A 13,184-nucleotide genomic window follows, 5' to 3' on the forward strand; every position below is an offset into this window, starting at 1 on the left:
TCATTGGCCATTTTTAAGAATATATAAGTTATTTTTCACAATCCCAGTGGCTGTAAATGTTTTCTTTCTTTTAAACGAATTTATTTAAAAGAATTAAAAGGGTGATATTTGAGTAGATGAGATGCCATAAGCTGAGAATCACTGAATGCTAAAATAAAGAAGGGATCATTTGCCTAATGCCAGACTGCCTTTAAGAAAGCTCCCCATACTTTCCCTATTTCCCTGCTATTTTGCCCCTTCAATATTTATTCTCCTGAGGGAAGTTACAATTGCATTTTTCTCCACTATATAATGTCTTGATTTAATGACTGCAGGAGAGGAAATGATTGAAAAACATTCTCAAAGTCTCCTTGACTCCCACCAGCCTGTGGAAGTCCCTGGCAATAATGATTTGAATAATACCCTGGACAGCTCTGAGGCCCTTGATCTATTTATTGGGAGTCTCCAGGAGCCCAGCAAAAAACTGAAAAAGAAACACACATTTCCCACACCACTGACTCACTTTCCCCGTTGAGCATCTCATACCCCAGCTGTGGAAGACTCAGTGGAGATTAAGCTCACCTAAACAGCAAGCATAGAACCCAAAAGCTGAGTGGAAACAAATGCTCCTTAACTGAGTAAAAAAATGTATTTGCAATGAAAAATCTAAGTATAGTCACAACGAAATCTATTACCTGCTTTTTCTGTGTATCAGTGGCTACCTTATCCCACCAGAGTCGAAAGAACTCTTGCTCTACAGCAATAAATTTGTGCTGTTTCTTCTTTACCAGTTCCTCCACAACAGTGGTGTAAACATTGGCTGCATATGCATGCATACTTTCCTGTTAAGAGACAATAAGCCAATTTAAAGGATATTTTTATCAGATTGTTCCCTTGCAGCAGAAGCTTTTTTCCATACATTCATTTCCAATCCACTAATTACATAACTATAGTCCAGAGATTTAACCGCAGATGATCTTATAATTATCTCCAATCAACTGGGGCATTGAGTCACCAACGACATCCATTGTGAATATCATCAAGTAAACCTGAGAAATGAATTTACCGAGATTCAAATCTGAGTAAGACACACCAGCAGTCCTAATGGCTAAACCTAGCTACAAAACCAATCCTCCAGGTAATCTAGGCTAATATGGACAGTAATGTACTAATATTTAAAATAAAATTAAGTACGCAAGGACTCAGTAAAATTGATAGCTATCATGATTTTGACATACATCATCCTTGTTCAGACTACATCACATAGAGGATTGTGCCCACACTCAGTTTTAAGATTTTTACAGAATAGAACAAATATATTATATAAATCTTTATTACTTTTGTGCTGTGAATGAAAAATGTCAATGTTGTACAATGGAAAACTTTCATTTTAAGTTCACATGTCAAATTAGCTCATACAATAAAGAGCTATCTTTTTAGGCCAGCAGATATGGATTTGATTGCAATGTTTAAGGGAAATTTGGATACGTACATGGATGGGAGGAGGGGTACGGAGGGCAATGGTCCAGATGTGGGTCAACAAGACTAGAAAGAACGACAATTTGGCATGGACTAGATGTGTCAAAGGGCGTGTTCCTGTGCTGTGGTACTGTATGACTCAATGACTTTGCGCCGTGTATCATACCAGTTGGTGGAACTGTCTGTTATTGCTGGAGACTTCAGAATGCAAAAGAAAAGTCTTGTATTATAGTAGTTATTTGCCTAGATAAGATGTATGCTATTTTGTGTTAATGACATTATTCATATAATTGTGGCTCTGGAAGAAAAGGTAACTGTGAATCCAGTAGTGTTAACCCATTGCTACAACGTGCATGAAGGCTAACCGTAGAAAGCAAAAGCCATTTTCTGAGAGTTAGAGCTGTTTGAACAAGATGTATCACCTTGATGTATCTGATTAAGTGATGAAATTTCCTCAGTGAGCCTTACAATTGAAGAGCAGCTGTATGGTTCTCTTACTGCTGTGCTTCAGACCCTTCTCGAGGTAGCCTGCCTCCCCCCTCACAGACACAGCTCAACCCACTGAGTTCCCTTGGCAGACTTCTCTTGCTGTCTATACAAAGCAGATTCTTTCCTTCTTCAGCTGTTTTCACCAGGGCTTCCACATCCCTCTGAGAAGCTTGCATTTTCACCGCTGTTGGTGAAGCACTCTCCTGAAAGCACTGTAACTCATGTTGTTTGGCTGTTGAACCAAGTGCCAGCGAGGCTTCAATATTGGAATGCCAGTGCTGTTTCACAGCAACATTTGCTAAATAAGGAAGCAGTTGCCATTTTAAGCACAACAATACAGTTTTAAAATCAAATTTTTGAATGTGGTTTTGGAATGGTACCTCTGTAACTAATCCTTATCACACAAAAAAAACCTTAATGTATTTTTTCAGCTGCATCCAGTGCTTTAAATACTTCACAGTAACTAGTGTTTCCAGATAATCGTAGACCAACGCTGACCATATTTAGGTGTAATTGTTTACTATTATTACTCATGACCCTTTTTGAGATGACATTGCCATGTAACTGGTTTACTTTATATCCTGCATTTAAACTCGTTATAATGAATTAGAATGCTTAATTGTCAAATGATTGACTTGAGCTGTGTTTTTAGGACATAATGAATAATTGGGGGTGGGGGTGGGGTAGGGAGTTGGAGGGAATGTACAGTTAGATGGAAGCTTAGACTCTAATACCTCATTAAATTACACCCAAGGGGTTTCAATAGACGGAGAGAAATGTGCCCAAAGATTCTCAGAGGGACGTTTAAGCTCCAGTCAATGTCAAAGTAAATTTATTATTCAAGTATGTGTTTGTCACTGTGTACTATCCTGAGATTCATTTTCTTGCATGTGTTTCATTGGGACATATCGGGACCAGTACATTTTGGCCCAATTAGGCTGCCCCAATCAGCTGAAGTTTCATGGAAATAGTTAAAACCGTATAAAAAAAGACAAACTACCATTTAGCTGATTAACACATTATGTATTTAAATAAAATAAAGAACAAATTTGAAAATTGACAATACTACCACAGTACTAAAAAACTGTAGTTCCTAATCGTTATTGATGGAGGAATTAACCCACTGTACGCTGCCATGTTCTTTTGACTGAATGTAAATTGCTCATCGTTTCAGACTTTGCGAGAGTAGTGTCTATATGAAAAGGAAGATTGTAGGAGTAGCCAAAGGCAGCTTTTGCAGTGATTGGCACATTTGTAAGCAACCTCTCAGCACAGAGCAACTGAATCGAGCAAGGTTAGAATCCTTTTTGCTGTTCTATGACAGGTGAACACAGAGGACATGCAGTGCACTAGAAAACAGGAACCTCTTCAAATGCAAAGTTACCTTAGTGAACTCTGTCTCTTTTTTGACCCTGAGGGGCTACAGTGAGTTGGAGGACACATGAAGAGAACACAACCCACTTCAGAGGTACTGCACCCAATCATCATTCTGGAAGCGCACCATATCACCCGTCAGCTCATCAGACTTTACCATGAGCAAGAATGTCATCAAGGATGACCATTCAAAGCGAGAATGATTAAAGACTGTGCAGTAAGACTGTTTCAAGGCTAGTTTCTGAGATGCCCATTCTTTTGCCGAAGACCTAATGAAATGATCATTTGACTTTCTGTTTAAGTAGTTATGTTTGACGTGGATGTCAGGCGGGAGTGTTCTGCCTCTGGAGCCGCTATTCATTTTGTATGAAGTCTGATTTGCACAAACATCACTTCATGTTCATAAGCTGTTTTTTTTTACCTCATGGGTTCATTTGGATTTTGACTCGAAACACATAGGGCAGAAAGTCATCCATTGCCATCCATTCTTTATTTGCCTTTGAAAAAGCAGTATCTTTTCATAAAGTTTTCTCATTAAAAATCCTGAAGAAAGCTTCTGACTCGGGTGATTTTTGTGATTTTTGAGAAGGTGTTTAACTCCCTGTCTCGCTTTGCACACAACGCTTTGCAAGGGCAGTAGAACAAGGGGAGTAAAGGGAATGCCTGGGGTGGGAGGCATCCTTGATTATCTTGTCTGTTATATTCCATCAAATTGAATTTAAGGCAAGGTTGGGGCATGATCATTGAAGAATTACAGAGCTCCCACTTAATTAGTAAAAATATATGATGCATCCAGCGATCTAACAGCTACCCAACGGACATAACTAATACCACACTTGTATTATGCATTGGTTTGAAATATCCCTTGTTTTACTGTGGTTAATTGAGATTAAAAGTAAAAAAGGGGATAATTGAGATCTATAGCAGATCATAACAATGAACCTGCTTCGAGTTTTGGATTGTATATTTTCCCTATGTCAGATTTATTCAAAAAAAATCATTTGTGAGACATCTGGTTCACTCACAGAAGAGATAACAATTCTCCGTTTATTCCATCAGCAGTCAATCATTTCTGTTTGGTCCTGGTGTCACACAGCATCAGAGGCAAAATCAGAATAAAACCAAGCCATGAGATAGTGTTCGGTGCCTATGGTAACATTATTGTCACCTTACTCATGTGACAGAAAATCACAGAAACCGAATAATTAACAGTGGTTTACATAGGCAGGGAAACCTATCCCCTTATCCCGTCCTACTCTACCCTGTTATTTGACACTTCTGACACTGCCACAATGCTACTTAAAGGTCAATAAAATATATGTATATTAACATTGTGGGAGGAAGAAGCTTACATGTCACAAGCCAAGCTACCTACGCTTCGCTAACAAATACACTTCACCTCATCTAGCTCGTTATCATCTAAGGATATTTGAAATTCCTTTATCAACAGGACCTATTACAAGAAAATCTTTGCAAGCCAGTCACAGCATGGCCCAGTGTCTTGGAAATCGCTGACACAATGCTTTTTCCATGTCAGGACAACCTCACTTAACAGGCTTACTGTTGGAAAGAATCTTTAAAGGTTATGAGGGCACTCTGAAGTAACATTATCTATTATAATTCAGCATTCAATAAAACTGATAATCTGGCACACTTGGGACTTTAGCGATGTTGGAATGGCAGATTTTCCAGGCCATTGAATGCTATTCCTATTAAAACTCCTAAGGCATTGCAAATTAGATTGTTTAAAATGGCAACAGTACTATAATACATTTTCCAGTGAACTCAATTAATTGAAAGGGCGCATTGTAAGTGGGGCCCCAGTCAGTGGAAAGGGAGCATCAGAACGGGGGCCTTAGTGAGCAGAATGAGACTGCTTTGAAAGGGCAACAATCGTACCAGTGCTCAAGAGCAGTGTGAGTTGCCTTGACAATTGTTGTCTGGTAGTGTTCACATCTACAGTGATGAAGTGCTTTGCAGGTCTGGTTATGGCTAGAATCAATTCCTGTCTCAGCAAATACCTCGACCCGCTGCAGTTTGCCTATCGCCACAATAGGTCTACAGATGAGATCTCATTTCGAGTTTGAGGAGGCTTGGTACGTCACCAAAGACACTCACATATTTCTACAGGTGTACTGCTGCACCACCTTCTAGTATGCGAGGGGGCGGGGTTACTACACAGGATCGAAAGAAGCTGTAGAAAGTTGTGAACTTAGTCAGCCCCATCAGCTTCCATAGCATCCAGGGCATCTTCAAGCAGCCATGCCTCAAAACAGCAGCATCCATAATTAAGGACCCATATCACCCAGGGCATCACACACAAACTGCTGGAGGAACTCAGCAGGCCAGGCAGCATCAATGGAAAAGAGTACAGTCGACATTTTGAGCCAAAACCCTTCAGCAGGACTGGAGGAAAAAAAAACTGAGGAGTAGATTTAAAAGGTGGTGTGAGGGGAGAGAGAACCGCCAGGTGATAGGTGAAACCTGGAGTGGGGGGATGAAGTAAAGAGCTGGGAAGTTGATTGGTGAAAGAGACAGAAGGCCATGGAAGAAAGAAAAGGGGGAAGGAGCACCAGAGGGAGGTGATGGGGGTGCAATGAGATGAGGTGAGAGAGGCAAAGGGGGGGTGGGAAATGGTGAAGAGGGGTTGGAGACATTACCAGAAGTTTGAGAAATTGATGTTCATGCCATCAGGTTGGAGGCTACCCAGACAGAATATAAGGTGTTGTTCCTCCAACCTAACTGTGGCCAAATCACATGAGTGGAGGCCATGGCTGGACATATCGGAATGCGATGGGAAGTGGAATTAAAATGAACCCAACCCAGAACATGCCCTCTTCTCATTGCTACCATCAGGAAGGAGGTACAGGAGCCTGATGGAACTCAGTCAGCAACCCAGGAACAGCTTCTTCCCCCCTGCCATCCGATTTCTGAATGGACTTTGAAGCTATGAACACTACTTTTGTGCTCTATTTATTTATTTTAACTAATATATATATTTACTGTAATTCACAGCTTCTATTACTATGTATTGCAATGTACTGCTACTGTAAAACAAAAAACAAATTTCACAACATATGCCAGTGATATGAAACCTGATTATGATTCTAAACAGGAAGCAGGACCCTGGTGAGTGGAAGGGGAATGCAGCAAACCATATTTGGTGAAGCAGGTGCCAACCCATCAGGATTTCCAAACAGTCACACAACAGACTGGCTCTAAAGTTATAACACAGACTTAAACTTTTTGAGGAAGTAGTGAAGGGAGAAGATGATTTTTTTTTTGTCACCCAGAGGGCGATAGAAACCTGGAACACTGACTGACATAAACAGAGGCAGAAATTCTTGTCACATATAAAGAGTATAAGCACTTGAGTGATACAGATGGAGAGCTGGACAGGAGGCAGAAGAGAATTCAGTTGCTGGAATCTGGAGCAACAAGCAATCTCTCAAAAGTCAGTGAGTCAAGCAGCATATGTAGGGTTTAAAAATTCACCCCACAGATGCTGCTCTTAACGCTGGGTTTTGTTGACAATTCCTCTCCCCACCCCTCCTCCCACCCTCACAGATGTTACTCAGCCCACTGAGTTCCTCCAACAGGTTTATTGCTGCAGCTGGAGAGGAGGATCTCTTCCAACTATGCTGCAAGTTATTAGTTTATATTATGTGTTACAGCTACAGTTTTGCTACTATCATTTAGTGCTATTTGAACTGGAGTGGTTGCACATTTGCTGTATTAGGCAGCTTTTCTGCACAATATTGAGTCTAAATTATTCTGGTATGGATCTTCACCAAAACAAAATGAAAACTAGGAATGTCCCTCCATCCAAATCAAGGTCCAGCAGGCTATCATATCACGAGGGTGGAATTTGCACAACCTACTCCACCTGAACTGCTTGCTTGATATTTAAATTGCTTGCGTGACGCTTTTATGCTGCTCTGGGGTCCAATCGATTGCCTGGAGATACCACAGTCCAGCTATGTTAAATGGCCTGAACGTTTATATTGGCTTGAAGGTCTTAGTTGCCGTGCTGTATCACTTTGAAAAAGAAGGGGTATAGGAGAGCTGGACATGGGGCACAAGAGAACGTGCACGGTGGAATCTGTAGCAACAAACAACCTAGTGAAGGAACTTAGTGGATTCCTCCTACTTTGAATGCCACTGTCTTATCTGAGCAATAACTGACATCCGCGTCATGTTGCACTTTTATGCATGAACCCCTTGCTTTGCATTTTAGGTTTGGTACAATTTACACGAGTTAAAGCAAATTCCCCAACAATTTAAATTTAAAACGTTGTTAATGACCCAAGACGCTAGTTTGCCAGAGGTTCAATAACATCCATTTGACTTATGTTGAAGCAAGGAATCACAAGGCTAAGGTCGCGGTGTACGTTAATCCAGTTACTGTAATAAATACTTCTACACGCATTCATTTTGCTTCAAAAATCTAGCAAGAGATGAGCTGGGACAAAAGATAATAGAATTTGCACATCAAGATGTGCTTTATCACTTTCTTTTTTTTAAAAAAAAGAGAATGCACCTGCTTATACTACACACTGGCATGTAGGAATCATAGACATTCCACTCCCCTACCTCCACGGTGTAAACCCAGCCAACGTCCATGTGACTGTGAGGAACGACGAACGCCTGGATGACATTATCTTTGCCCGAGTGTCCGCCAAACCGCCGCGTCGCCCCTCGGACGCTGAAACACAGCAGAGTTCCAAAAACTGTTACAGTAACAAACATTCCAAAGCCTTTCATTGTTGCAACATTCCTTCCGCCTTTCTGGGGAAGCGCAAAATTGAATACGGAAAGAGAACGTGACCAATTGCTCGGTGCAAAAGAGACACAGACCAGTTTATCGAAAAAAGTAATGGGTATAACAAAGGCCAATGTTTCTGACCCGTTACGAAGCAAATGGTATTAATGTTTAACCTAGTGTGATGCCCTCATGTTGTATGGTAACAAGGCATGTGTGCATGAATTAAAAATAACGTATCCATTTTGTTATGTTTTGTAACTCCGGAAACTAATCGAAAGAAAAACACAGGAGCCGGAATGTTTGTCTATATAGTTTTTCTTTATGTTTTTTCTCCAGTAAGGCGCTCATATATGACGTCGTGGCGTAATGACGTTGACATGCACGTAGTTCTTACATTTAACTCATGATTTATGTAAACAAACGAAGGGAATGCTTTATCAAACAGTATATTTACAATTTTACTCAAATATTACAGACATATTAAATATACTATACCTTTTGCCTGTCACATGCTTGACGTTTCGCCAACTGTTGGGAAGTGGAGTTATGTACAGAATATCCAGTTGTCAAATGGAGTGAAACAAATCCAGAAAAATCCATATTTTAAAGGATAATTTTAAAATAAAAATGTACAGGCATAGTCCTCAGTGTGTACTTTTGTTACTCCCTACTTGAGCGATGAGGTATTTATATGAATCAGAATCTGATTTATCATCACTGACATATGACGTGAAATTTGTGTGGCAGCAAAGACATAAAAACCAATAAATTACAAAAGTAAACAAATGAGGTAGTGTTACAGGTTCATGGACTGTTCAGAAATAAGATTGTAAAACGTAGAAGCAGAATTTGGCCATTTGGCGCATCAGGTCTGCTCCACCATTCCATCAGGGACAATGTATTGCCCCTCACAACCCCATTTAACTGCCTGCTCCCTGTAACATTTGACATCTTGATTAATCAAGAACACATCAACCTCCGCTTTTTATATACCCAATGACTTGACCTGCATAGCCCTTTGTGTCAATGAATTCCACTGATTCACCACTCTCTAGATAAAAAAATTCATCCTCATCTATGTTCAAACTTTTCAGTTCTGAGGCTGTCCCCTCTGGTCCTAGAATCCCCCATTATTGGAAGCATTCCCTCCACATCCACTCTATCTAGGCCTTTCAATATTCGATAATTTTCAGTAAGATCCCCCTCATTCTTCTAAACTCAAGTACAGACCTAGAACCATCTAGGATCTTCATTCCTAGGATCATACCCATGGCCCTTCTCTAGACCCTCTTCAATGCCAGCACATCCTTTCTTAGATAAGGCGCCCAAAACTGCTCACAGTACTCCAGGATTGGTCTGACTGATGTCTCAGAAAACCTCAGCTCTGATATTATAGTTCTGATATTATAGTTCTCTCCAAATGAATGCTAACATTACATTTGCATTCCTTACCATCGACTCAACCTGCAAGTTAACCTTTAGGGAATCCAGCACAAGTACTTCAAAGTCACTGTGCACCTCCGGTTTTTGAATTTTCTGAACTCTAGAGAAGGATTTCTTGTAATAACAAGGGCTCTTGTTAAGCCACCTTATCTGTGGCATCTTGTCAAAGGCCTTCTGAAAACCAAAACAAACAACATACAGTGACTGTCCTTCGACTATCCAGCCTGTTACTTCCTCAAAGAACTCCAACAGATTTGTCAGGTAAGATTTCCCCTTTCATGCTGATTTTTGGCCTATTTTAGCATCTGCCTCCAAGTACTCCAAAACCTCATTCTTATTAATAGACTCCAAAATGGCCTATAATTTCCTTTCTTCTGCCTCCCTCCCTTAAAGAGTGGAGTGACATTTGCAATGTTCAGCCTCAGGAACAATTCCAGGATCTAGTGATTCTTGAAACAACATTCCAAATGCCTCCACAATCTCTTCAGCTACCTTTTTCAGAACTCTGGGCTGTAGTCCTTCTGACTCAGGTGACATTTATCTTCAGATTTTTCAGCTTCACAGGCACCTTCTCCTTAATAATAGTAAAACATTCCCTTCTTCCCCTGACACTCTCACAGTTCTGGCATTCCACTAGTGTCTTCCAGAGTGAAGCCTGACAGAAAATATCTAGCAGTTTGTCCACCGTTTCTTTTTCCCCCATTACGATATCTCCAGTCTCAGCATCCGATATTCACTCTCACCTTTCTTTTACTTTATATAGTATGTCTGAAAAAACTTTCTGTATCCTCTTTTATATTATTAGCTATCTTCCCTTCATCTTTGCTCTCTTATGGCCCTTTTAGTTCCCTTTTGTTGATTTTTAAAAGCTTGCCAATCCTCTACTTACACACTAATTTTTGCAATATTACATGCCCTCTCTTTTGCTTTTATGCTGTCTTTGACTTTCCTTGTCAGCCACAATTGCGTCATCCTCCCTTTAGAACACTTCTTCATCTTTGGGATATTTCTTTCCTGCGCCTTCCAAATTTCCCTCAGAAACACCAGCCATTGCTGTTCTGCTGTCATCTCTGCCGATATCCCATTCCAATCAATTTTGGCCAGCTCCTCTCTCATGCATACTAAATTCCCTTTACCCCATGATAATACTGATACATCCGATTTGGCTTCTACTTTGCAAACTGCACAGTGAATCCTATCATATTAAGATCACTGTCTCCTAAAAATTCCCTTACCTTAAGCTCTCTAATCAAATCTGAGTTATTACATAAAACCCAGTCCAGAACTGCTGCTTTCCTAGTGGGCTCAACCACACACTACTCTAAAAACCATCTCATACCCATTCTACAGATTTGCTCTCTTGATATCCAGCACCAACCTGATTTTCTCAATCTACCTGCATATTGAAATCCCCCATGATTATCACAACATTTGCCTTTTAACATCTTTTCTATCTCCTACTGTAATTTGTAGTCAGTATCCTGGCTACTGTTTGGAAGCCTCTGTATAACTCCCACGAGGGTCTTTTTACTCTATCCCCAGAGATTCTACATCTTCCAATCCTGTGTCACCTCTTTCCAAGTATTTGATTTCATTTTTTACCAGCAGATCCTCCCCACCCACTTTTGATACTATGTGTATTCTTGGATGATAAGTTCCCGGTTGTGATCTTCTTACAGCTATGATTCAGAGATTTCCACAATCTCATACCTGCCAATCTCTAACTGTGCTACAAGATTATCTACCTTATTTCATCAACTGCATGCTTTCAAATATAACAACTTCAGTCCTATATACAAGTCCCTTTTTGATTTTGGCCCTATGTTACACTTTAATTCATTCCATTGACTGTAATTATCCCCCATCAACTGCCTGTCCTTCCTCAGATTCTCCTTATACAGTATGTTGCAAGTAGTCGTACACCAACTGCCCCCTTCTTAGCCCGATCACTCCAGTTCCCATCCCCTTGCCAAGTTAGTTTCAGCTCTCCCCAACACTTCTAGCAAAGCTGCCCACAGGGATACTGTACCCCTTGGGATCATCCTTTGTATAAAACCCATTCCCTCCCCAGAAGAGATCCCAAAGAAGCAGGAACCTGAACTTCTTCGGCCATGCATTCATCTGCCAAATCATCCTCTTCTTAACCCTCACTGCACATGGCACAGGCAACAATCCAGAGATTACTAACCTGGAAGTCCAGCTTTTCAGCTTTCCACTTCCCTCCTGATCCCTTTTCCTTCCTATGTCACTGGTATCAATACATGTCACAACTTCCGGCTATTCAACCTCCCCCTTGAGAATGCTGTGGACCCAGTGATTGAGGAGAAAGATGATCGGGGGGGGGGGGGGGAAGAAGCCACTTCTGAATTGATGAGTTTGAACCACCTCCCTGATAGTAATGAGAAGAGGGCATGTCTTGGACGGTGAGGATCCTTAATGATGGATGCTGCATTATTGAGGCACTGTCTCTTGAATATGCCCTACACGATGGATGGCTTGTGCCTGTGATGGAGCTGACTAAGTCTATAATCCTCAGATCCTCTTGCAAATTTGTGCACTGTTGGCTCCACACCAGGCCATAACACTGCCAGTCCACCATATAAAAATGGATGTATGGTGGAGAGTCTTTGATGACATACCAAATCTACTCAAACTCCTAATGAAGTAGAACCATTGGCATGCCTTCTTCGTGACTGCATCAACGTGTGGGATAGATGCATTCAGTCCATTAACAATGGTGATGCTCATGGTAAAATAGAGAATATGGTCACTCTTCTGTTCCTCTCATGTATTAATGTTACTGAGTTGTATTTCTTTCCTTATTTGTCACATTCTCTTTTCTGCTTCCTTTTCTTTTCTTTGAATATAGAAGGAAGCCACACATTTTTGTGACAATCTTGAGTGAAATGTGGTCTGTTACACCTCCCTGCTTGTTCTCTCCAAAAGTTCTCTTTGCTCCTGTCATATCCAGCAATTGTTCACTTCCCCACCCACCCAGCCTATCCTTACCCTAATGCTTCCCCTTCAAAAGGACACTTAACTCCTAGCCTTCCCTTCCTTTTTCAGCTCACATCAAGACTCAGTCTACTCACTCATAATCTTCAATTAGAATTTCCTTTCAAAACATAACATTTTTAATATACAAAAACTGCAAAAAAATGTACAAGATGCTGGTGAGGCCTCAATTGCAAATTTATGTTCTATTTTAGTCACCATGTCATAGGAAAGATGCCATCAAACTGGAAAGAGTGCTGGAAATTCACAAGGATATTGCTGGGATTTGAGGGATTGAGTTTTTGGAGAGGCCAAGCAAACAAGCACATTATTTTTTGGAGCATGGGCATTGAAACTTATTGAATATTAAAAGGCTTAGGTAGAGTAGATGTTGAGAGAACATTTCCTATCGTGGGTGAGACCAGGACCAGAGGGCACAGCCTCAGTATATAAAGCTGTCCTGTTAGAACAGAGATAAAGAGGCATTTCTTTAACCAGATGGTGGTGAATCTGTGGAAATCATTGCCACAGATGCTTGCGCAGGCCAGGCCATTGGGTGTATTTAAAATGGAGTTTGATAGATTCCTGGTTAATTAAAGGATTACGTGGAGAAGGCAAGAGAATGGGGTTGAGAGAGAGCAGAAATGATGTGCCGAACGGC

General features: G+C 40.7%; 1 protein-coding gene across 3 annotated transcripts in view; it reads right to left on the reverse strand.

The window, feature by feature from the left end:
• Positions 1 to 8,414, reverse strand: part of man2b2 (mannosidase, alpha, class 2B, member 2) — a 77,162-nt gene extending 68,748 nt beyond the window's left edge. For all 3 annotated transcript variants that reach the window (XM_072256276.1, XM_072256275.1, XM_072256277.1), the window contains exons 1-2: positions 7,915 to 8,414; positions 675 to 821 (exon numbers count right to left, since the gene is read on the reverse strand). In XM_072256276.1, coding sequence (XP_072112377.1) covers positions 675 to 821; positions 7,915 to 8,085 — 318 coding nt within the window. In that variant the 5' untranslated portion in view covers positions 8,086 to 8,414. The remainder of the gene's footprint in view (positions 1 to 674; positions 822 to 7,914) is intronic.
• Positions 8,415 to 13,184: the final 4,770 nt, after the last annotated feature.

This window comes from Mobula birostris, chromosome 4 (genome assembly GCF_030028105.1).
Source record: "Mobula birostris isolate sMobBir1 chromosome 4, sMobBir1.hap1, whole genome shotgun sequence".
NCBI classification, from domain to species: domain Eukaryota; kingdom Metazoa; phylum Chordata; class Chondrichthyes; order Myliobatiformes; family Myliobatidae; genus Mobula; species Mobula birostris.